The following is a 20955-nucleotide window of genomic DNA, read 5'->3' as shown; positions in this document are numbered from 1 at the left end:
ACGCCCCAGGTTGCCGCTCGCGCGCCGCGAGAGTTTGCGAGAGGGGGCGGGCCAGGGCGGCCTCCAAGAGGAAGTGACGTAAGCGCAAGCGCAGTGAAGACGCTGAGGTCGCGGAAACAGGAGAGCCACCTAGCGCGCCGCGCTGGTTTCCGGAAGTGGCTGCTGCGGCGACATGCTTGCGGAGCTGGGTTTAATCGGGACCATAGGCGAAGATGATGAGGTGCCAGTGGAGCCAGAGACTGACTCCGAAGACCAGGAGGAGGAGGTATGAGCCGATCGGGGTGGGAGCGCGGCGGCTGGCAGCCGATGTCCTTGACTGCTTCCTTTCCCCGTGGTGCCTCAGGTCCCTGCCCCCAAGGGCTCAGCATCCTCTGCCAGGCCGGCAAGTGTCCCTGGGTCTCACCCGGACCCCCAGATCTTCCTCAGTTTGCTCGCCACTAGCTTTTCCTCACCTCCGCGCCTGTGCCCGTGCTATTCTGTGTCGCCTTGGTGAACTCAGTACCCATTCACTGAACTGATATTTAATCCAGGCGCTGTGTCATAGAGATCCAGAGACAGAGTCAGTCCTGGTTCCTAGTCAAGGAGCCATGGTTATCCATGCGTTCATTAAGTCAGTATTCATTGAATATTTATATGTGCTACACCTAGTGTTAAGCATTCAGGACACAGCGGTGAACAAGAAGGGCAAGGAACACCGCTCTCCTGAAGCTTATGTTGTGGTGCGGAGTTAGAGACATTAAGCAGCATGGCAGTTAAAAAGGGACCGGTGTCATGAAAAGGTGCTCACCCTTTAAAGCTCCAGCTCAAGTGTTTTCCCTTCTATGGCCTCATCTGCTTACTGACACCTCTGGTTTGAGCGTCCCTCGGCCTCTACAAATTCAGCTTTTCCAAAGCTGAACTCTGGTCTCCCTCACCCTCCCAACCTGCTTCATCTCAAGCCAGAAACCTTGGAGTTATCCAGCCTCTCTCCCCTCCAGTGTTCTGCAGGCTACCTCAGAAATCTCTCTTAAGCTTCTTCCCCCCTCAGTCCACACTGCTTCCACCCTAGTCCAGGACACACTGCCATCTTGTACCTGGATACCTACAATCCTAAAATACCTGGTCTCTGTTTCTCTTGTCGCCACCTCCCTCCCCCCAAGTGTATTTTCCACTTAGCAGCCAGAGTCTTTTTGTTTCTTGAATGGAAAACTATCATAGAAAAATTATCACTTATATGTGGAATCTAAAATACGACACAGATGAACATATCTACGGAACAAAAACAGACTCACAAATATAGGGAACAGACTTGTGGTTGCCAAGGGGGGGTGGGGTGAGGGAAAGACTGGGAGTGTGGGGTTAGCAGATGCAAACTATTATGTATAGGATGGGTACACAACAAGGTCCTACTGTAGAGCACAGGGAACTATATTCAATACCCTGTGATAAACCATAATGGGAAAGAATATGAAGAAGAATATATATGTATAACTGAGTCACTTTGCTGTACAGCAGAAATTAAACACAACATTGTAAATCAACCATACTTCAATAAAATTTTTTTAAAAATTTGTCATAGAAAAGGACTGAAGGAAATATGGCAAATGATAATACTAAACTTCAAGTTTAGCTTGAAGTGCTATACAATTACCGATTTAAACTAGGTACTGGAGAAATGAGATATAATCATTACTAATAAAGTTTAGGGTCAGAGTTCTTATGAAATTGTTTAACTCAAGTAAGAAAAAAAAATCAGTATAGCACTTTTTAGTTCTCAGGGTTTTTTCTTCTGTTTATCCTCCTGAAGCCATAGTTCAGCCAGTTCTCCTTCCTTTCCCATTTCCAAATGTATGAGTTAAAAAAATTTTTGTTGTTGTTATTTATTTCTAACTTAATTGAATTGTGGTCAGAGAACAGAGTCTGTATAATATTGATTTTTTTGAACTTACCGAAGATTTGCTTAAAAGGAATACTATGTAATCAGTTTTTGCAACTATTCCACGTGTGCTTAGAAAGAATGTACATGCTCTAGTGCAGTGTTCTCTATATGTTCATTGGAATAAAGCTTATTAATTGTGCTGTTCAAATTTTCTACGGACTTACTCATTTTTTTTGTCTGCTTGATCTGTCAGTTATTGAGATGTGTTAAAATCTCCCAGGACAATTGTAGATTATTCTACTTCTTGTCATCTGTCAGCTTTTGCCCTGTATATTTCTGTTCTCTTATTGGGTACCCTCATTTCCTTCTTCTTTTTCCAGTGTTCTTTCATCTCAGTCCCATAGTCATCCTGCTTCTCCCTCTTCCCAGGGGCCCATTGTGCTGGGCAGAAAGCAGAAAGCCTTGCAGAAGAACCGCAGTGCTGATTTCAACCCTGACTTTATTTTCACTGAGAAGGAGGGGATGTACGATGGCAGCTGGGCCATGGCTGACGTCATGAGCCAGCTCAAGAAGAAGGTGAGAATGACACAGATAGGCAGTTCCAGGCCGTGGGCTGTTAGGGTTGGACAGTGGGCTTCAGGGTCCAGTGGTTTAGGAATGCCAAATGTTACATATAAATTGCTTAAAAAATGGACATAGCTATGTTACAATCGTCTCTTTTCTAGGTATTCGCTCCTTGTTTTGAATGTTAGAAAGAAACCTTTTTTATGTTGGTTTGTAACAAAGAACAATCTAGCAGGCATCCTCGGTAGTGGTGTTTTCGAAGGCTTGACTCTGCCCCACAGATACTATCACTCTCTGTCACTTGCCAGGTGATCTCATGTGGCCTTTCTGTTTAGGGTCCCTGGTTCCCACACATCACAGCCAAAACTGCCATGAATGTCACTGTCCTCTGCTTGTTTGCCAAGACCCTGTGCTTTTCTTTGAATCTGGTTAACAAGCTAGAAGGTGCTTAAAAGTTGTTTTCCATTTCACGTGCTTCCGAGGGAAATACTGCCTGCTCAGGGCAGTTTAATCCAGACCCTGCTGGTCCTTGTTCTGTTTCAAATAAAACAGCATTGCCTTTTCAAAGTCATCTTGAGCGGGTTTTTTTTTTCCTTTTCATGTGTACTTCATGTAGTTACCGACTTGGTCTTACAGCGCTTACATTCTAGCAGGGTAGAAAATGACTAGACGAACAATTAAGCCATTCCTTATGGCTGTGGTAAGCGCTGTAGCAGTTCAGGGTGCTTTGAGCGTGCATCAAGGGGGCCTGCCATTACCTCACCTTTCGAAAGTTTTAGCAAGATCCAGTGTTACCTGAATTTGCTCGCCTTTCAACAGTTTGATAGGCTAAATTATGTCCGATGGGCAAGGGGAAGAGTTTTTCCAAGTAGCATTCAGATACAATGTGACATCTCTTGGTAACTGTATCATTCTCAATAGTAAACACCTTCTACAATGTGGGTGTTCTTACTGGTTCCAGGTAATTTGAAGTTTTTTCACAAAAAGACCATTTATTTAATGGTTTTTTGTTTGCTTGTTTGTTTTGTTGTGAATAATCTATGGATTGATTAATCTGTCCAAGTACAGATGAGCTTTTTCTATATTAACATCTGAGACCCTACCTTAAGAAGCCCTTTGCTTTATCTCTTTCCCATACGTATGTTTCTTTTTCATCTCTTTATTTTTATCTGTAGAGGGCAGCCACGACATTAGATGAGAAGATTGAGAAAGTTCGAAAGAAGAGGAAAACAGAGGTGAGTAAGCAAAGCAGTTACTTCTCTTTGTAGGTAAGCCCTGAGCTTTACTCTCAGTGTGACCGCACCATTTCTCTTGGAGCCTAGGTTGTAGTACGGCTGGTGCAGGCAGGCTTTTTCTGTGTGTCTGTGGTTAATAGTCACGAAGAATCCGCATAGTTTTCTCCCAGGCCTGAGAGCATAATATTGCTCTTCATAGGTTCTGGATTTCCTGAAGTTTGTAGTCGCCTTGCTTTATTACAGTTTCTTTTTCTAGGATAAAGAAGCCAAGTCTGGGAAGTCGGAGAAGGAGAAAGAAGCAAAGGAGGGCTCTGAACTGGAGGAGCAGGAAGACTTTGAGGGGAAAGATGAGGAAGCCAAAGAAGATGAAGAATCAGAGACTGACTACTCATCAGCTGATGAGAACGTCCTCACCAAAGCAGGTAGGCGATACTGTCAGAAATGGGGACTGGAAATTGGAGTGTTCGCTTTTACTTTGTAGGTTATCCTATGCTCTTCTACACAGTTAAATTTAAGATCTCCATGTCGACCTCCTTTCTTTTTTTAAATTTATTTACTTACTTATTGGCTGCGTTTGGTCTTCGTTGCTGTGCGCGGGCTTTCTCTAGTTGCGCTGAGTGGGGGCTACTCTTCGTTGTGGTGCACGGGCTTCTCATTGCAGTGGCTTCTCTTGTTGCGGAGCACAGGCCCTAGAGCGCATGGGCTTCAGTAGTTGTGGCGCGCAGGCTCGGTAGTTGTGGCACACAGGCTTAGCTGTTCCGTGGCATGTGGGATCTTCCCGGACCAGGGCTCGAACCCGTGTCCCCTGCATTGGCAGGCAGATTCTTAACCACTGTGCCACCAGGGAAGTCCCGACTTCTTTTCTTTTAGCTTCTCTTCTTCCTTGGGATTTTGTTAGGGTTGTTGTACTTTGCAGTCAAAGTTCACTCTTTTTCTTTTTCCTTTTTTTTTTTTGGTCATGCCGCGAGGCTCGCGGGATCTTAGTTCCCCGAGCAGGGATCAAACCCAGGCGCCAGCAGTGAAAGCGCCAAGTCCTAGCCACTGGACCGCCAGGGAATTCCCACGTTCACTCTTTTCCTCATCTCCAGCCCCACACAGCTGTTGGCACTTCTATGACTCAAACTTATTTGGGGTGATGGGTCCCCCACCTCAGATGAGTCCAGCCACGTAGTAGGTGCTCCATTAACATCTCTTGCAGAAATGAGTGCTAAAGCATCCTTATGTAGCACAGTAGTTGGGAGCCTTGTCTCTGGAACCTGCCGACTTTGCTTCCTGTCTGACCTCAGGTGAGTGACTTACCTGCACAGCTGCACAGCCTCCTCTTCTGTGAGGCGACGCTGGTGACAGGAGCTCCCTCAGGCTGTTGCATGGATTCAGTGAGGTGTCCGTCCACATAGTGTGCTTAGGACAGTGTCTAGCAGACTGAGTGCTCAGGAAGTATGAGCCCTGGTCATCAGCTCTCCTTGTCTCCATAGATACACTCAAAGTAAAGGAGCAGAAGAAGAAGAAGAAAGGACAGGTGAGCGTGGGCTTGGACAACAGTGTGCAGCTTGGTTTTACAACCGGAAAGAACTTTAAGGTCATTTAGTTCCCTTTTGGCTGAATTCTCATTCTGTCTTTTGATTTTCTGATGTAGGACGCAGGAGGATTTTTTGAAGATGCATCTCAGTATGATGAAAACCTCTCATTCCAGGACATGAACCTTTCCCGCCCGCTTCTGAAGGTAGTGGCTTCTTTTGTCAACCATGGGATTCTTGCAGTCGCCCCATAACTGGGCTGTCTGCCCTGAACCGGGCTCGTGGCCTCCCTGAGCTCTGTTGTCCACACAGCTGCCAGAGAACCCTCTTACACAAAGATTTCCATCTTGGCCTGTACGACCCTGCCCCTTCTGGGCCCCTGTGATGACGTCTCTCAGCAGCCATTCTGCTCTGGCCACACTGGCCTCACTGGCCCTCACACAGGCCAGGCATCTTCTTCCTCAGGGCCTTTGTGCTTGCTATTCCCACTGCCTGGAAGATTGTTCCAGAAATCTGGTTGGGGTGCTCTTCGCCTCTTTCAGGATTCTACTCAGTATCCCCTGCTCAATGAGACCTTCCCTGACAACCCTTCTGTAAATTGCACTCATCATCCCCTCCCCCCGCCCTTGCCAGCCCCCTTGACTGCTGTAGCTTCCTCCATAGCATTTATCTTCATATGACACGTGTTTGTTTTCGGCCTGTTTTTTCTACTGGATTCTAAGGGCAGGGTTGTTCCTTTTGTTTATCACTATATCCTCAGGGCCTAGAAAAGTGACACACAGTAGGTGGATTGAATGACTGGGAGGGATTGAAACCTGTTTGGAGACCTGCCTTGTTTGTTTTGTGCTGAGACTCCCCCTCCTCTCCTCTCTGACCCTATCGTTTCTTCCTCTTCAGGCCATCACAGCCATGGGCTTCAAGGAGCCCACACCGATCCAGAAGGCATGCATACCTGTGGGTCTGCTGGGGAAGGACATCTGTGCCTGTGCAGCCACTGGGACAGGTAACAAGGATCAGGACTCGGGGGTGGGGGAGGGAGAGGAGGAGGAAGGAGGATGTGCAACATAGAATAGGCTCTGGGTTGACTTACCAAAAGCCCACTTTGCTAAATGTGCAAATATAAATTTTAATGCAATAACATTCCATATTCTGTGTAGTAACTTCCCTTTTAAAAAAATATTAATATATATTTTTCTATTTTTTTTTTAAATAGAAACTCTTTACTTTTTTAAAATAGGGTAGTCACAGGTTACAGGTTTCAGGTGGTCTGGTGAAGGTCATTTTTATTTAATCCTGTCAGGGTGTCTCTGTGACCATGACCTCCTGTCACTCCCATGATAGGCCCCTGTCATAGGAGTAAAGATTTTATAAAAGGGATGTTTATCACAACATTGTGTATTAGTGCAGTTAATTATATAGTCATGTAATAGAATAGAATAGAAATAGTCATGTAATAAAATACGATGCAACCATTTAAAAAAAGTAGAGTACTTAAAGAGATAGGAAAATATATGTTTTTTTTAAAGGGAAGTTACTAAACAATATATAGTCTTATTGCATTAAAATTAATATTTTTGTATTTTTGTCCATTAAAAAAAAGATTGGTAATATAGATACTGTTTTGGTAATGCTTACCTCTGGTTGGCTGAACTGTGGGTGATTTTTATTGTTTTGTTTTTTGTTTGTTTGTTTGTTTTGTATTTCCCAGATTTTTTACATTGACCATGTGATTGATTGATTGATTTTTTAAATTTATTTTATTTATTTATTTTTGGCTGTGTTGGTTCTTCGTTGCTGTGTGCGGGCTTTCTCTAGTTGCGGCGAGCGGGGGCTACTCTTTGTTGCAGCGCACAGGCTTCTCACTGCGGTGGCTTCTCTTGTTGCAGAGCACGGGCCCTAGCCACGAGGGCTTCAGTAGTTGTGGCACGTGGGCTCAGTAGTTGTGGCTCGCAGGCTCTAGAGTGCAGGCTCAGTAGTTGTGGCGCACGGGCTTAGTTGCTCCACGGCATGTGGGATCTTCCCGGACCAGGGCTCAAACCTGTGTCCCCTGCATTGGCAGGTGGATTCTTAACCACTGCGCCACCAGGGAAGCCCTGACCATGTGATTTAAAGCCAGAAAAAAAGTTTTATGAAAAATAAGTTGCTTCATTTCCCTCTGAGTAGATATGTAGGTTTTCTGTGTGCAGGTGAAAACCTGGACCTGGGAAGGACAGAAGCTCTTCTCATTTTGCTTTCCTGCTGCCCTTCCCTCCAGGTAAAACTGCAGCTTTTGCTCTGCCCGTCTTGGAGCGTCTGATCTACAAACCCCGCCAGGCTCCAGTGACCCGCGTGCTGGTGCTGGTTCCTACCCGGGAACTGGGCATCCAGGTGCACTCCGTCACCAGGCAGCTGGCCCAGTTCTGCAGCATCACCACCTGCCTGGCTGTGGGTGAGTGTCTGGCTGAGGGCTGGCTGCCTCTGAGAGGGTGTGACGTGGTGGAGGGTGGATGTGCACCACTGTCCGAGGGGGACGGGTGCAGGAAAGCCTTCACGTGATTGAAACCACTTAAAAACCAGATAACATTTTCATAGTAGATAGTGAGGGGGATGGGGAGGGGGTTTGACTGAGACTTAAGCAGCCTTGCAAAATGAAACTTCAAAATTATGAAACAAATTTTTTCTTGATATTGAACAAACTTAGGATATAATTTTGTCTTGCATGAATAATGAATCAAATATTTATTGGGGCAGAATTTTTCTGATGATGTTATATGATAGTGTTATCTAACCTTCATTTTACCCTCCTTATGTGGTAGGAAATTGTAGGTGATTTAGAAAGATTATCAGTTTCGCAGCTGCATCTCTCAGTTGGTGGATGGTTGAATTGTTGTATTCTGAAGTGCCTTTGTGTCATCATCTTTTTTGATTTTTGCACTTAGCACAATTGTGATTAAATAATCTGTCTCTCCCACCATATTGTAAAATCTGCGCAAGTGGGGCCTCTGTCAGTCTTGTGCTCTGCCGTTTGCTCTGCATCTGCCATGGGAGCTGGCAGGTAGCAGGGCTCAGCCCGTACTGGTGAATGACTCAGCTGGCTGCCTGGTGGGCTTTTCTTTTTGCAGGCGGCCTGGACGTGAAGTCTCAGGAAGCAGCCCTTCGGGCAGCGCCTGACATCCTCATCGCCACCCCGGGCCGGCTCATTGATCACCTCCACAACTGCCCTTCCTTCCACCTGAGCAGCATCGAGGTGCTCATCCTGGATGAGGCTGACAGGTACACCTGAAATGGTGGGGTCCCCAGGGCCACACCCCGGGACGGGAACCTGCACTCTGCCTGGTCCTACATGGCTCTGACCAGTTCAGCTGTTCATGTTTGAGCCTTTGTCCATCTTAGCCCAGATTATCCTGCTCTTTTTCTGTAATGTGATGGTTAAGAGGGAAGGCAAGTTAAATTCTGGCTCTACCGCTTCCTGAGATTGGGAAACGTTACTTAGATTCTCAAAGCAAATCTTTTCTTGTTTGTAAGTGGGGGATAAGTACCCACCTCATGGTGTTGAGGATTCAAGGAGTAACTCCAGTAAAGTGCCAGTGCATAGGGAGGATTCAACCAACAGCCTCGATTACTGTGATGCAGGCTTCCCCTCCTTCCCCCCTTCCTCCTCTTCCCTCCCTCCCTCTCTTCCTTCCTTTCTCTCATTCGTGTCCCATCTGCTCACCTCTTTCCTTCGTGACTCAACAGAATGAACTCTTAATGAACTGGACTGCTGTGGAGGTGGCAGGGTAACGAGGCTGTTCAAGTTTACTCTCAAACTGAAGCATCTCCAAACTAACCAGGTCCTTAACCAAGTTTCTCATCCTCTCTGCCCCTCCCCCGCTTCCCATCCCACTGAAGGGCAACTCCATCCTTCTAGTTGTTCAGGCCATATTCTCAGTGCCATTCTTGTCTCCTCATTTCCTCACCCCCCAGGATATCCATTGGTAAATCCCATCCACACACTCCCACTTTGGGGCTTCTCTTCTGCATCGTCGTTCCCTCAGCTTGGAATGACCTCCTTTACCATCTCAGGTTTCTGCTCCAGCTGTCACTTTGCTGGCCACTCTATAACAGTTACTGGGACTTCCCTGGTGGTCCAGTGGTTAAGAATCCGCTTGCCAGTGCAGGGGACACGGGTTCGATCCCTGGTCCGGGAAGATCCCACATGCCGCGGAGCAACTAAGCCCGTGCGCCACAACTACTGAGCCCGTGTGCCACAACTACTGAAGCCCGTGCACCTAGGGCCTGTGCTCTGCAACAAGAGAAGCCACTGCAATGAGAAGCCCACGCACCGCAATGAAGAGTAGCCACCGTTCACCGCAACTAGAGAGAAAAGCCTGTGCGCAGCAACAAAGACCCAATGCAGCCCCCCAAAATAAATAAATAAATAAATGAAATATTTTTTTTAAAAAACGAAAAAAACCAGTTCCTCCCTTCCCCCCACACCCCCACCTCGTCCTTCCCTTCCTGCCTTATGTTCTCTGAGGTGCTACACCTCTTTGACTTCCTGCATTGTTACCTGAATGCTCGTGTGGTGGCTGTGTCCCTCTTCTCCCCAGAACTTCATGTTCAAGAAGGGCCGGCTTTGTGTTTGTGTTGCCTGCTGCCACATCCCAGTGCCAGGGCTGTGTCTAGAATCTAGCAGGTGCACAGTAGGTGTTGAATAACTGGTCAACTGCCTCCCCCGAGCATTCTTGAGGCCTGAAGGAGGTAAAGGAGATCGTTCTAAGCCAAGGGAACATGATCTGATTTAGGTTTTAAATATCAAAAATATCAGTGTCTCAAAAGACCAAGAAAGGCTGTGGAAGTTTCAGATTGAGACCAAAGAGACACGACAACTAAAGGTGATACCTGTTCCTCAACTGCAGCCTGAACTGGACGAGAAATACTGTAAAGGATTGGGTGGGTTGAAAAAATTGGAGTCACAGTAATCTCACAGATGACTATTATCTGCAAAGAGAAAGAGGTTCCTTTCCTAGTGGAGAGAGCTGGTAGACACCACTTCAACCAAGTGACCAAAGTGCGATGCTGGAGCAAACTGACCGTCTGTCTCCGGATGGAGTGAGAGTGAGGTGCACGGCTGCCCCCCACCCCGCTCCCAGCAGTGATTGTTGAATCCAGACACTGGGGAATAATTAGACATATTCAGAGTGCGAAAAAGGATGAGAGGACTTTCTAGACTAAGGGAGACTAAAGAGATGTGACAACCAAGTACAACGTAGGAACTGTCATTCCTGGACTAAAAAAATTAAAAGACAGTTATAGAATGACGTTTTGGGGACAGTTAGGGAAAACTGAATATACATTGTACTTTACTTTAGATATCATTCAGACACTTGAATTTCTCAGGTGTGATAACGACATTGTGTTTATGTAGGAGAAAGTCACCGTTCTTAGGGAATGTGTGCTGAAATATTTAGGGGTCCGGTGTCATGATATCTGCAACTTAATAGCAAATGATTCAGCAAAAGAAAAAAGAAAGACTAAGCAAATATGGCCAAATGATAATTCTTGGTGAATCTTGGAAAAAAGGGTAAAATAACACTAATAAAATAAGTAAATAAATGAGCCTGAAACATAACCAATGACAGTATCGAAACATCGCCTGTGCAGTGTTTTCTGTCCTTCATTGATACAGATGCAAGCTCAGTCCGTTTGTCTTGATTCCTCCCCGCCCCTGCTTGCCAGGATGCTGGACGAGTACTTTGAGGAGCAGATGAAGGAGATCATCCGGATGTGTTCCCACCACCGCCAGACCATGCTCTTCTCAGCCACGATGACGGATGAGGTGGGCTGTAGGGAACAGAGGGGCGGCGCCGAGGACCCCGGGCTGAGCTGGAGCACCGGCTTGCCTCCCTCCCTGCCTCCTGACAGGCTGGTCAGCATCCCTGCCTTTGTGCCTGGCAGGTGAAAGATCTGGCTTCTGTCTCCTTGAAGAATCCCGTCCGGATATTTGTGAACAGCAACACGGACGTGGCCCCCTTCTTGCGGCAGGAGTTCATCCGGATCCGGCCAAACCGGGAAGGGGACCGGGAAGCCATCGTGGCAGGTGAAAGCCCATGGGGGGACTGAGCAGGGAGGGCTGCTCGACTCCCCTGAGCTTCACACCGAAGTGTTGGTTTTTCCCCGGCGACTCCTCCATACGGTCTCCGCTACCCCAGTGTGTGGTACTGCTGTTCCTCTGCTCCGTACTTTCACCACGAGTTCTTCCTCCCTTTCCTTCATCGCTTCACCTCCCTTCCACCGTCCAGTCCTCTTTATGTCCTGCTGAACTCCTAGCCACTTCCCTCCAGCTGCCCCTCTGGCCCTTCGTCCAGGCCACTACTGTGTCACCTGGATTGTTGCAGCGGCCTCTGACCTGGCCGTCTGCTTGCACCCTGTCCTGTGGAAGTGCCTTCTCCACACTGCAGACCATTTAAAAGGATCATTTACAAACAAGCATTCGCTCCTGTTCCTTTGCTGTTTAAACCCTCTGGTGTCTTCCATTGCTCTTAGACTGAAATCCATGCTCCCTAGCGAGTCCTGTAAGACCCCTGGACCTGCCCCGGCCTGCCCGGAGCCCCCTGCCTGCCCGGAGTCCCCGGCCTTGGCGCCTTAGCTCATGGTGCTCCAGCCACACCCACCTGCTTTCGCTTTCTCAAACCCCCCAAGCTTTTGCTCTTTCCTCTGCCTGGAATCTTCCCCCAAATCTTCTCGTGGATGAGACTGTCTTGTCATTCAGCCTACTGTCACCTCCTCAGAGAGGCCAGCCCTGAAGCTGCCGCATCTTCTCTTCATTCTCTCACGGCATTTACCGCCCTCGAGAACTGGGACTCGGCCTCTGTGGCTCTGCCCTGGAGTGGGAGCTCCGCAAGGCAGGGGCCTCACCTGCCACCCCCGAACCAGGCACAGCAGCCGCTTTGCAGGCGAGGAGGGAGGATGTGCTGGAGGCGGCCTCCCGCTCACTCTTCTCTCCCTGGCAGCTCTGTTGATGAGAACCTTCACCGACCACGTGATGCTGTTCACCCAGACCAAGAAGCAGGCCCACCGCATGCACATCCTCCTGGGGCTGATGGGGCTCCAGGTGGGCGAGCTCCATGGCAACCTGTCACAGACGCAGCGGTTGGAGGCCCTCCGGTAAAGTTTCGGGGGCTGAGGCTCCCACCCATCCTTCAGAGAGGGCTCTCTTCATTCCAAAGACGGAAAGTACCATCCAGAGGTCATGTTTGAGCGATACCAGGGGATACAGTACAGTTCCCCACTTCAAAAATTTTAGCCTAACCATTCTAAGGTCATGTCTTAGATATAGTCAGAACTTTGACTTTGTAGAAAATGATACTCTTGCCCCAGGATTTGAGCGTGGGAGCTGCTGAGCAGGGTCACAGCAGGAAATTGACTTGGGATGACGCAGCACACATTCTGATCTCTGCAGCCTGTCCAGAGCAGGGGACGTACCCGGGTCTGCTGGAATGAGATCCTGAAGCAAATCCATTTGTATTTCTTGAGCACTTACTTTGCCAGGCCCTGTGCTTTTCCACGTGATTTCTTGTTTAACTCTCGCAGAATTGAGTCAGCTTGGTAGGCAAGGAGGAACCCTTTAGGACTCTCCACTGATCCTTATTCACACAGGCAGCTGAGAGTTGTTTCCTAAAGGCTGTTTTGAATGCTGAGGCATTTGCCTCTGCTCCGTGTTATAGTCTAGCTCTGTGGTTCCCAAGCTTCTCTATTTATAGGAATTTCTGCTTAAAGTGGTATACACAAAACTACATTTGCTCTATGTTGTGGGATGTTTGGGGGGCATGTACGTGTCGTCAGGCTGACATTTAGGATCTGTCTCCACTGTGATGGTCTGTACTCTGCTGCTTGGCTCCAGAAGGGTTTGTGTTCTCTTCGCTGGCTCAGGCTTCTGCAGAGTATTGATTAGGGTCAGGTATTCAGAGGAACATGTTTGTGGCTGTTTCCAGGCGCTTTAAGGATGAACAGATTGACATCCTCGTGGCCACAGATGTAGCAGCCCGTGGACTTGACATCGAGGGGGTCAAAACGGTGAGCGGGCCCCATCTTCCTTGAGCTTTTGCTGGAGTCCTTTTGCCTCCTCATGTCCCCCTCTTCCCGCCGACTCCCAGGTCTGATTGATGCTTAACTTTGGCCTTCCAGGTCATCAACTTCACGATGCCCAACACCATCAAGCATTATGTCCACCGGGTGGGGCGAACAGCTCGTGCCGGCCGGGCCGGGCGCTCAGTCTCTCTGGTGGGAGAGGAGGAGCGGAAGATGCTGAAGGAGATCGTGAAGGCCGCCAAGGCCCCCGTGAAGGCCCGGACGCCGCCCCAGGGTGAGCAGGCGTCAGTGCCGCGGCTCAGGGCGGTTCGGGTGGGCGGGGGAGCATCCTAGCTGAGACCCCGAAGGACGGGGCAGTGGGCAGAGGGAAATGGGTGAGAGCAGGCGCTTTGCAGTTAGGGGCCAGATTTGAATCCCAGCTCTGCCACTCCCTTGCTGAGGGGCCCCGGGCAGGTCTCCCCTTGCCTCTCTGGGCTTCATTCTCTCTGTGTGTGAAAGGGACTGAGGAGAGACTTGTGCCCCAAGTGCTTAGTCATAGGTATTCGCCAGCCTTTGGGAAGAAAAGGCCTCTTCTTAAGGCACCACCCCCACTAACCCTTCCCCACTTCCTCTTGGTGGGGGCTGAGGATGGGGGGGAGGTCAGTACTTATTCTTTCTGTATATCTTTCATTCCTTTTTTACTCATCTGTAGGGGTTATATAAAGCACATCATTAAAAAAATTTTTTTTTAAGTTACAAAAGTAATATGTATTCAGTGTTGGAAAAAAGTAAATCAAATAAGAGTAAAAATGTAATTGTGTGTCAAAGAGCTCACCACTCATAACATTTAGATACACATCTTTTCAAGACCTTTTTTTCCATTCATAGGTCTTTTTATTTCCTTTCATTTAAAAAATTTTCATTTAATTCATTCAGTCTATTGCTATTTATTGTATTCTAAGTATTGGGGATACAGCAGGAAACAAAACAGCTGACACTGTTGGGGAAAAGACACAATAAATTAGCTAATAGTAGGTGTGATTGAGAACGACAGAAGTGCCTACTTTAGAAAAGCTGCAGAGAAAAGGCCTCTGACAGATGGCATTTGAGCTGAGTCCTGGATGACAAGAATGAGATGGCCGTGGGTGGTCTGGGGACAGAGTGTGCCAAGCAGGGAAAACCAGGGCAAAGCCTCAGAGACAGGAACACACCTGATGTGGGAGTAGAAGACAGGGAGGGCCAGAGGCCCGAGGCCTTTGAGCAAGGGGTAGGCAGAGGTCAGAGAGGTAGGCAGGGGCCACGCTGAGGAGTTTGGAATTTATTCCACGAGCATCAGGAAGCCTTTGGGGAGGTGTTAAGCAGAGAAGCCACACATAAAAAAAAAACAAAAACAGGGCTTCCCTGGTGGCACAGTGGTTGAGAATCTGCCTGCCAATGCAGGGGACACGGGTTCGAGCCCTGGTCTGGGAAGACCCCACATGCCGCGGAGCAACTAAGCCCATGCGCCACAACTACTGAGCCTGCGCTCTAGAGCCCGCGAGCCACAACTACTGAGGCCGCATGCCAGGACTACCGAAGCCTGCGCGCCTAGAGTCCGTGCTCTGCAGCAAGAGAAGCCACCGCAATGAGAAGCCTGCGCACAGCAACGAAGCCCCAACACAGCCAAAAATAAATAAATTAATTAATTAAAAAAAAATAACCATCTGCGTTGTTTGCATCAGCTACACCATAGTCATCCTTATTTTAAAATCTTTTTTGTTCTTTTCCCCTGAGACGTCATCCTCAAATTCCGGGACAAGATTGAGAAAATGGAGAAGGATGTGTATGCAGTTCTGCAGTTAGAGGCTGAAGAAAAAGAGATGCAAAAGTCAGAAGCCCAGGTGAGGCTGTGAGGAGGGCTCTGGTCCACAGTGCTGCTTAGTCAGCAGACTGCGTGGGCCCCGGCTGGTCTGCCTTCTGATACGCTGTGTCTGCCAAACGTATCATCAGAGCCCCAAGCATTTACAGGCAGTGGCTTCCTGCAGCCGCCATGTTCTGTATTATCAGGTGTAGGTTTCATGGCAGGCATCCTTTTGCTGTCCCCACAGATCAACACAGCACAGCGGCTCCTGGAGAAAGGGAAGGGGGCACCAAACCCTGAGCCTGAAAGGAGCTGGTTCCAGACCAAAGAAGAGAGGAAGAAGGAAAAAAGTATGTTGGGGAGGTTCCTCAAAAAGCTAAACATAGAATTACCATCAGGCCCAGCAATTCCACTCCTAGGTCTATACCCCAAAGAATAGAAAACGGGGACTCAAACAGATACTTGTATGCCAGTGTTCATTGAAGCATTATTCACAATAGCCAAAGGGTGGAAACAACCATGTCCTTCAGCAGATGAATGGATACACAAAATGTGGTAGGTACATACAATGGGATATTAATTCAGCCATAATGAAGTTCTGGTACATGCCATAAGGATGAACCCTGGAAACATGCTAAGTGAAATAATCCAGACAAAGGGACAGATCTTTATGATTCCACTTATATGAGGTACTAGATAGGCAAATACATAGACACAGAAAGTAGAATAGAGATTACCAGGAGCTGTGGGGAAGGAGTTGTTACCTAATGGTAATAGAGCTTCTGTTTGGGATGATGAAAAAGTTTTAGAAACAGATAATGGTGATGATTGTACAATATTGTGAATGTCATTAATGCTACTGAATTGTACACTAAAGAATGGGTAAAATGGCAAACTTTATGTTGTATGTATTTTGCCACAATTTAAAAAAAGTAAGTCAGAAAGATGTTTAGATATATATATTCCCTTTTCTCTCCCTTTAAAAAACAAACAAACAAACTCACATTGTCTACACCTTGCTTTTTTCAATGAATTTTGTAGTTTGGAGATCATTTTATGTAGGCACATATATAGCTGCCTTTTTTTCAGTGGCTGTGTGGTCTTCCATCATATGGGTGGATTATAGTTTATTTTAATTAGTTCCCCATTGAGGGACATTGAGGTTGTTTCCAATCTTTTGCTATTATAAACAAGTGATGTAGTGGGTAGCTATACAGATGCCCTTTCACATTAAGCAAGCATATTTGATTTACAAGGTAAGTTCCAAAAAGTGCAATTGTAGGTCAGAGGCTATGTGTATTTATTATTTTGTTAGGGATTGCAAAATTACCCTCCAAAGAGGTAGTACCAGCATTTAAGAAATACTGTCTATATTTGATGGGACAAAAAATTAAGGTGTATGTATGTTAAGTTTCTGTGTTATAAATAGAGTTATAACTATATTGTGGGAAGGGGTGGGAAGTATATCTTTCATAATCCGAGGCAGATATATAATGAATGTCTCAAGTGGATTAATTAAGAAATAGTGGAACAAGCGTGTTATTTAGTGAGATGGAGGTAACCACCAGGAGAGGAAGTGATTGCTGCTTTTCATTTTAAGCCCTTAAATGTATCACGTTTAAATATGTACACTTCTTATTGTAAGTTTAAAAAAAGATTTTATAGAATGGTACCTGAACTCTCACGCTCTCTTCTCATCCCAGTTGCCAAGGCTCTGCAGGAGTTTGACTTAGCCATAAGGGGAAAGAAGAAAAGGAAGAAGTTTATGAAGGATGTCAAGAAAAAGGGGGAGATGACAGTGAGTAGCCTCCCCTTTGGAGTTGGGTCCCTGCCTGAGGATGTGGGTCAAGGCTGCCAGGTCTGTTCCACACTTACATGTCATCCTCTCCCCAGGCAGACGAAAGGTCCCAGTTTGAAATCCTCAAGGCCCAGATGTTTGCTGAGCGGCTGGCCAAGAGGAACCGCAGAGCCAAGCGGGCCCGAGCAATGCCCGAGGAGGAGCCAGCGAGGGGCCCTGGTAGGCAGATGGGGAGCCTGAAGGAGCTGGTAGGAAGGTTCTGCCTGAAACCTGTGCTTGTGGTCAGGGACAAAGGGGAGGGATGATGATAAGAGCCCACATTTTCTGAGTAATGAGTATGTAGGTGTGTACAGCTGTCCTTTATTGGCTCCAAGGGGTGAAGTGACCCCGTGGTTAGTAGGATTTGAACTCAAGCCTTTCTGATTCTGGAGCCTAAATCCTTACCAGCTGCTGCTTGGAGGAGTGGGTCAGGGTAGAATGAGGGGAAGATGTTTTCAGCCCATTTTATGTTTAGGTGGTCCATTCCACCTTTGGACTCTGCAGGCATCCTTTGGAGTGGTTCTTCACACCTGGTACTTACGATTCCTTATCTCTTTTCTGCTGGGATCTGATGTCTTGCTTCCATGTCAATAAAACATCAGGCCAGAGCATCCACTGAACTTGGAACCATTACCTTGAGCTTAAGGGGATTTAGGAGCTTGGGACAAAAAGGCCACATCTAACCCATTCTCTCTGTGCACAGCAAAGAAGCAAAAGCAGGTGAAGAAATCTGTATTTGATGAAGAACTCACCAACACAAGCAAGAAGGCCCTGAAACAGTATCGAGCTGGGTAGGGTTTTAAGTCATCATGGAGTTCTTGGTATTCTGATGAAAGCTATGAATCTTCTCCCTCCTTCCTTCCCCACTCCCAATTCTCATATACCTACAGCTTTATAATGCAGGCATGCCTCGTTTTATTGTACTTTGCTTTATTTCACTTCACAGATATTGCAGTTTTTACAAATTGAAGGTTTGTGGCAACCCTGCGTTGTCAGATGATGGTTAGCCTTTTTTTAGCAATAGAGTATTTTTATTTTTTTAATTTTTATTTATTTATTTTCTGGCCACGCCACACACTTGCAGGATCTTAGTTCCCCAACCAGGGATCGAACCCGGGTCCCAGCAGTGAAAGTGCGGAGTCCTAACCACTGGACCGCCAGGGAATTCCCAGCAATAGAGTATTTTTAAATTACCATATGTGCATTGTTTTTCTTTTTAGACATAATGCTATTGCACACTTTTTTAAGAGACTATAGTATAGTGTAAACGTAACTGTTACATGCATCGGGAAACCAAAAAATCCGTGTGACTTGCTTTATTGCGATACTCACTTTATTGCAGTGGTCTGGAGCCAAACCCTCAATATCTTTGAGGTCTGCCTGTATATAATTTCAAGGGCTCCTGTCTGCCCCCTCCCCCGCCAGCCCATCTGTGGATTCCCAGGGTGAGAGTAAGAGAAGTGTTAAGGCCCTCCTGCCTTGGAGGTGAAATAGCACATTTTTGGTTCAGAAATAGAGCTTTCTCTCAGGGGAGTGATAGAACCCCAAAGAAAGGATTCTGGTGTGCTCTTGGGAATGTGCTGTTCCTCCCCACATCCTCTGGGCTGGGGTTGGTGGCTGGGTAAACTAAGTTACCCAAGCAGTTTTATTATATACACAAGAAGGAGGGGCCTCTTCCAGTCTTGTTTTAGTGCTGGGCCCTGACTTCCATAAACCCATATTATCAGGTGGAAGAACACAGACTTAGAACCTCAGGCCCTGAAAATGACGCATCTGTGGTGCTGCTGCTTTGTGTGGGAGCTGGTAGGATGGGGGGTGAAACATTGCCTGCTTGTCCAACATTTTGCCTTCTTCTCTCATTCACAGCCCCTCCTTTGAAGAAAGAAAACAATTGGGCTTGCCCCACCAGAGACGAGGAGGAAACTTTAAATCTAAATCCAGGTAATGTTTGCAGTTCTGGAGGACCAGAGGCTATGAGTCGGGTGGGAGAGGAAAGCTTTCCTGGGAAAGGAGCTTCTCTTTCCTCTTTCTGGTCTTGGGGTTGGTCTTTACCCTGCTCATTTTCTTCATAGGTACAAGAGAAGGAAGTAGCCATGGTGGCCTGAAGAAGTTCATGGGGCGGCTCTTAGATCCCTTCTTTGTGGGAAGTCATCCTGGTTTGGTCTCTCTTTTCTGTTTGTGAAAAAAATTCTTTAAAACTTTAATACATCTTTGTCATTTGTACATTAAAGACACGGAAAAGTTGGGGGTGGTGGTGGTATATAGCTGTTTCCCAAGCATCCTTGTCAGCCAAGGCTCCTTTCCTGATTAGCTTTCACGTAAAGAAAATACTAGGGACTTCCCTGGTGGCGCAGTGGCTAAGAATCTGCCTGCCAATGCAGGGGACACAGGTTCAGGCCCTGGTCCAGGAAGATCCCATATGCCGTGGAGCAACTAAGCCTGTGCGCCACAACTACTGAGCCTACGCTCTAGAACCCGCGAGCCACAACTACTGAGCCCGCGTGCCACAACTCCTGAAGCCCGCACGCCTAGAGCCCGTGCTCCACAACAAGAGAAGCCACCACGATGAGCAGCCGCATGCGACAACAGAGTAGCCCTCACTCGCCACAACTAGAGAAAGCCTGCGCGCAGCAATGAAGACCCAACGCAGCCAAAAATAAATGAATAAACTAATTAAAAAAAGAAAATACCAAATGGAAGAAGTATTTTTGGGAGGCTGAAGAGACCAGTCTAATTGTATATCTTATTCTTCTGGTCTCTTCCCTCCATATCACAGTCTACGTCATCTGCTAGCTTGGCACTGCCATATATACTTGGTATGCATCTCTATGCTTGTAGAGGAGCTGGATGTGGAGTAAGGATATTTGTGCTAGAAGTTCTGTCAATGTCCTAGAACAAAAAGCTGTCATTTATAGAGCACCAGCCGTGCGCCAGACATTTCTGTGTACTGAACACTGTTTCATTCAGTTCACTACGGCCCTATGAGGCAGGTACTGTTATCCCCATTTTGCAGATAAAGAAACAGAGGCTTAGAAAGATGGAGTAACTTTCCAAAATTGCACAGTTGGGAATTAAAGTTTTTGAAATCACAGTATACCTCAACCCATACCCTCTTTACTATGGTGTGGAAGTGCTACTGGAGAGATGGAAGCTCAAAGGGGACAGAAAGGGTACCACATAGGGGCTTACCTGGCGGTCCAGTGGCTAAGACTCTGCGCTTCCACTGCACGGGGCACAGGTTTGATCCCCGGTAGGGGAACTAAGATCCCATACGCCATGCGGCACGGCCAAAAAAACAAAAAACAAAACAACCCAGAAAGGGTACCAGATAAATTAGCTCTTTGTTGCAGAAAAACAGGTTGTACCCTGTAGAATGGTGGTTCTCATCCTTTTCTGAATCACAAATCCCTTTGACAATTAGATTGAAAGCCAGAGGACACTCCTTGGGAAAATTGTGATTGTAGTTTATGTCATGTATCATTTCAAGCAGTACAAAGACCTTTTACCTCCAGCTCAAAAATTATTATCCAGTAGCTCATACCCTCAAGATTAAGAGTATGTTTAATGCTATTCATTTAGGCTTACCTAAAAGTTGCCAACAGAGGGTTCCAGTTCAGTAAATAATGGCACACACACAAGATGGAGACCAGGGATTGAACCCGTGCCCCATGGAGTGGAAGCACGGAGTCTTAACCACTGGACCGCCAGGGCAGTCCCAGACACCGTTTTTACGTGCTTACAGAAAGATCCCCAAGCTAGAGCATTAGGCCAAGTGCAGAACTACGTACTCTTTTAAGGGTTAGATATTGCATATGCACAGACTGATCGATTTTCTCTGGGAGGACTCATGAAGCTGTTAATAGGAGTGCCTCTGGGGAAGGAAACTTCAAGTATACCTTTTGGTACAGGTTGAAGAGTTTTCTTTTCACAAAAGAGTAAAAATGACTTACCAGCCAAAAGAAAAACCCCATACCACAGACACAGAAGTATGGCCTCCTCGTAGGCACTGCCTCCATTCCCATCCTCACTGTCTCAAGCTGCTTGAGCTGCTTTTAACAGTTGAGGACAAACAC

At 47.0% G+C, this 20955-nt stretch overlaps 1 protein-coding gene across 1 annotated transcript; it reads left to right on the top strand.

Moving 5' to 3' along the window:
• Nucleotides 1–108: 108 nt before the first annotated feature.
• Nucleotides 109–19086, top strand: DDX27 (DEAD-box helicase 27). The gene is made up of 21 exons (XM_059896793.1): nucleotides 109–265; nucleotides 2288–2434; nucleotides 3598–3657; nucleotides 3914–4079; nucleotides 5133–5176; nucleotides 5294–5380; nucleotides 6072–6177; nucleotides 7429–7602; nucleotides 8276–8426; nucleotides 10875–10974; nucleotides 11094–11235; nucleotides 12149–12302; nucleotides 13130–13211; nucleotides 13323–13500; nucleotides 14979–15085; nucleotides 15293–15395; nucleotides 16749–16843; nucleotides 16939–17062; nucleotides 17586–17673; nucleotides 18749–18823; nucleotides 18955–19086. The coding sequence occupies exons 1-21, from the start codon at nucleotides 173–175 to the stop codon at nucleotides 18971–18973; spliced, it is 2295 nt and encodes a 764-aa protein (XP_059752776.1). The 5' UTR covers nucleotides 109–172; the 3' UTR covers nucleotides 18974–19086.
• The last annotated feature ends 1869 nt before the right edge of the window (nucleotides 19087–20955 follow it).

The sequence above is a fragment of the Balaenoptera ricei genome, chromosome 15 (genome assembly GCF_028023285.1).
Source record: "Balaenoptera ricei isolate mBalRic1 chromosome 15, mBalRic1.hap2, whole genome shotgun sequence".
Taxonomy (NCBI): Eukaryota; Metazoa; Chordata; class Mammalia; order Artiodactyla; family Balaenopteridae; genus Balaenoptera; species Balaenoptera ricei.
This window is presented reverse-complemented; position numbering and strand designations above follow the sequence as displayed.

What these genes read in the sequence shown, in the direction of transcription:
- DDX27 (XM_059896793.1), top strand. Translation starts at nt 173, where the DNA reads ATGCTTGCGGAGCTGGGTTTAATCGGGACCATAGGCGAAGATGATGAG. An exon ending in AGAAGAAGAAGAAAGGACAG is followed by an intron (nt 5,177 to 5,293) that starts GTGAGCGTGGGC and finishes TTTCTGATGTAG; the next exon opens with GACGCAGGAGGATTTTTTGA. An exon ending in AGAAAAAGGGGGAGATGACA is followed by an intron (nt 16,844 to 16,938) that starts GTGAGTAGCCTC and finishes TCCTCTCCCCAG; the next exon opens with GCAGACGAAAGGTCCCAGTT.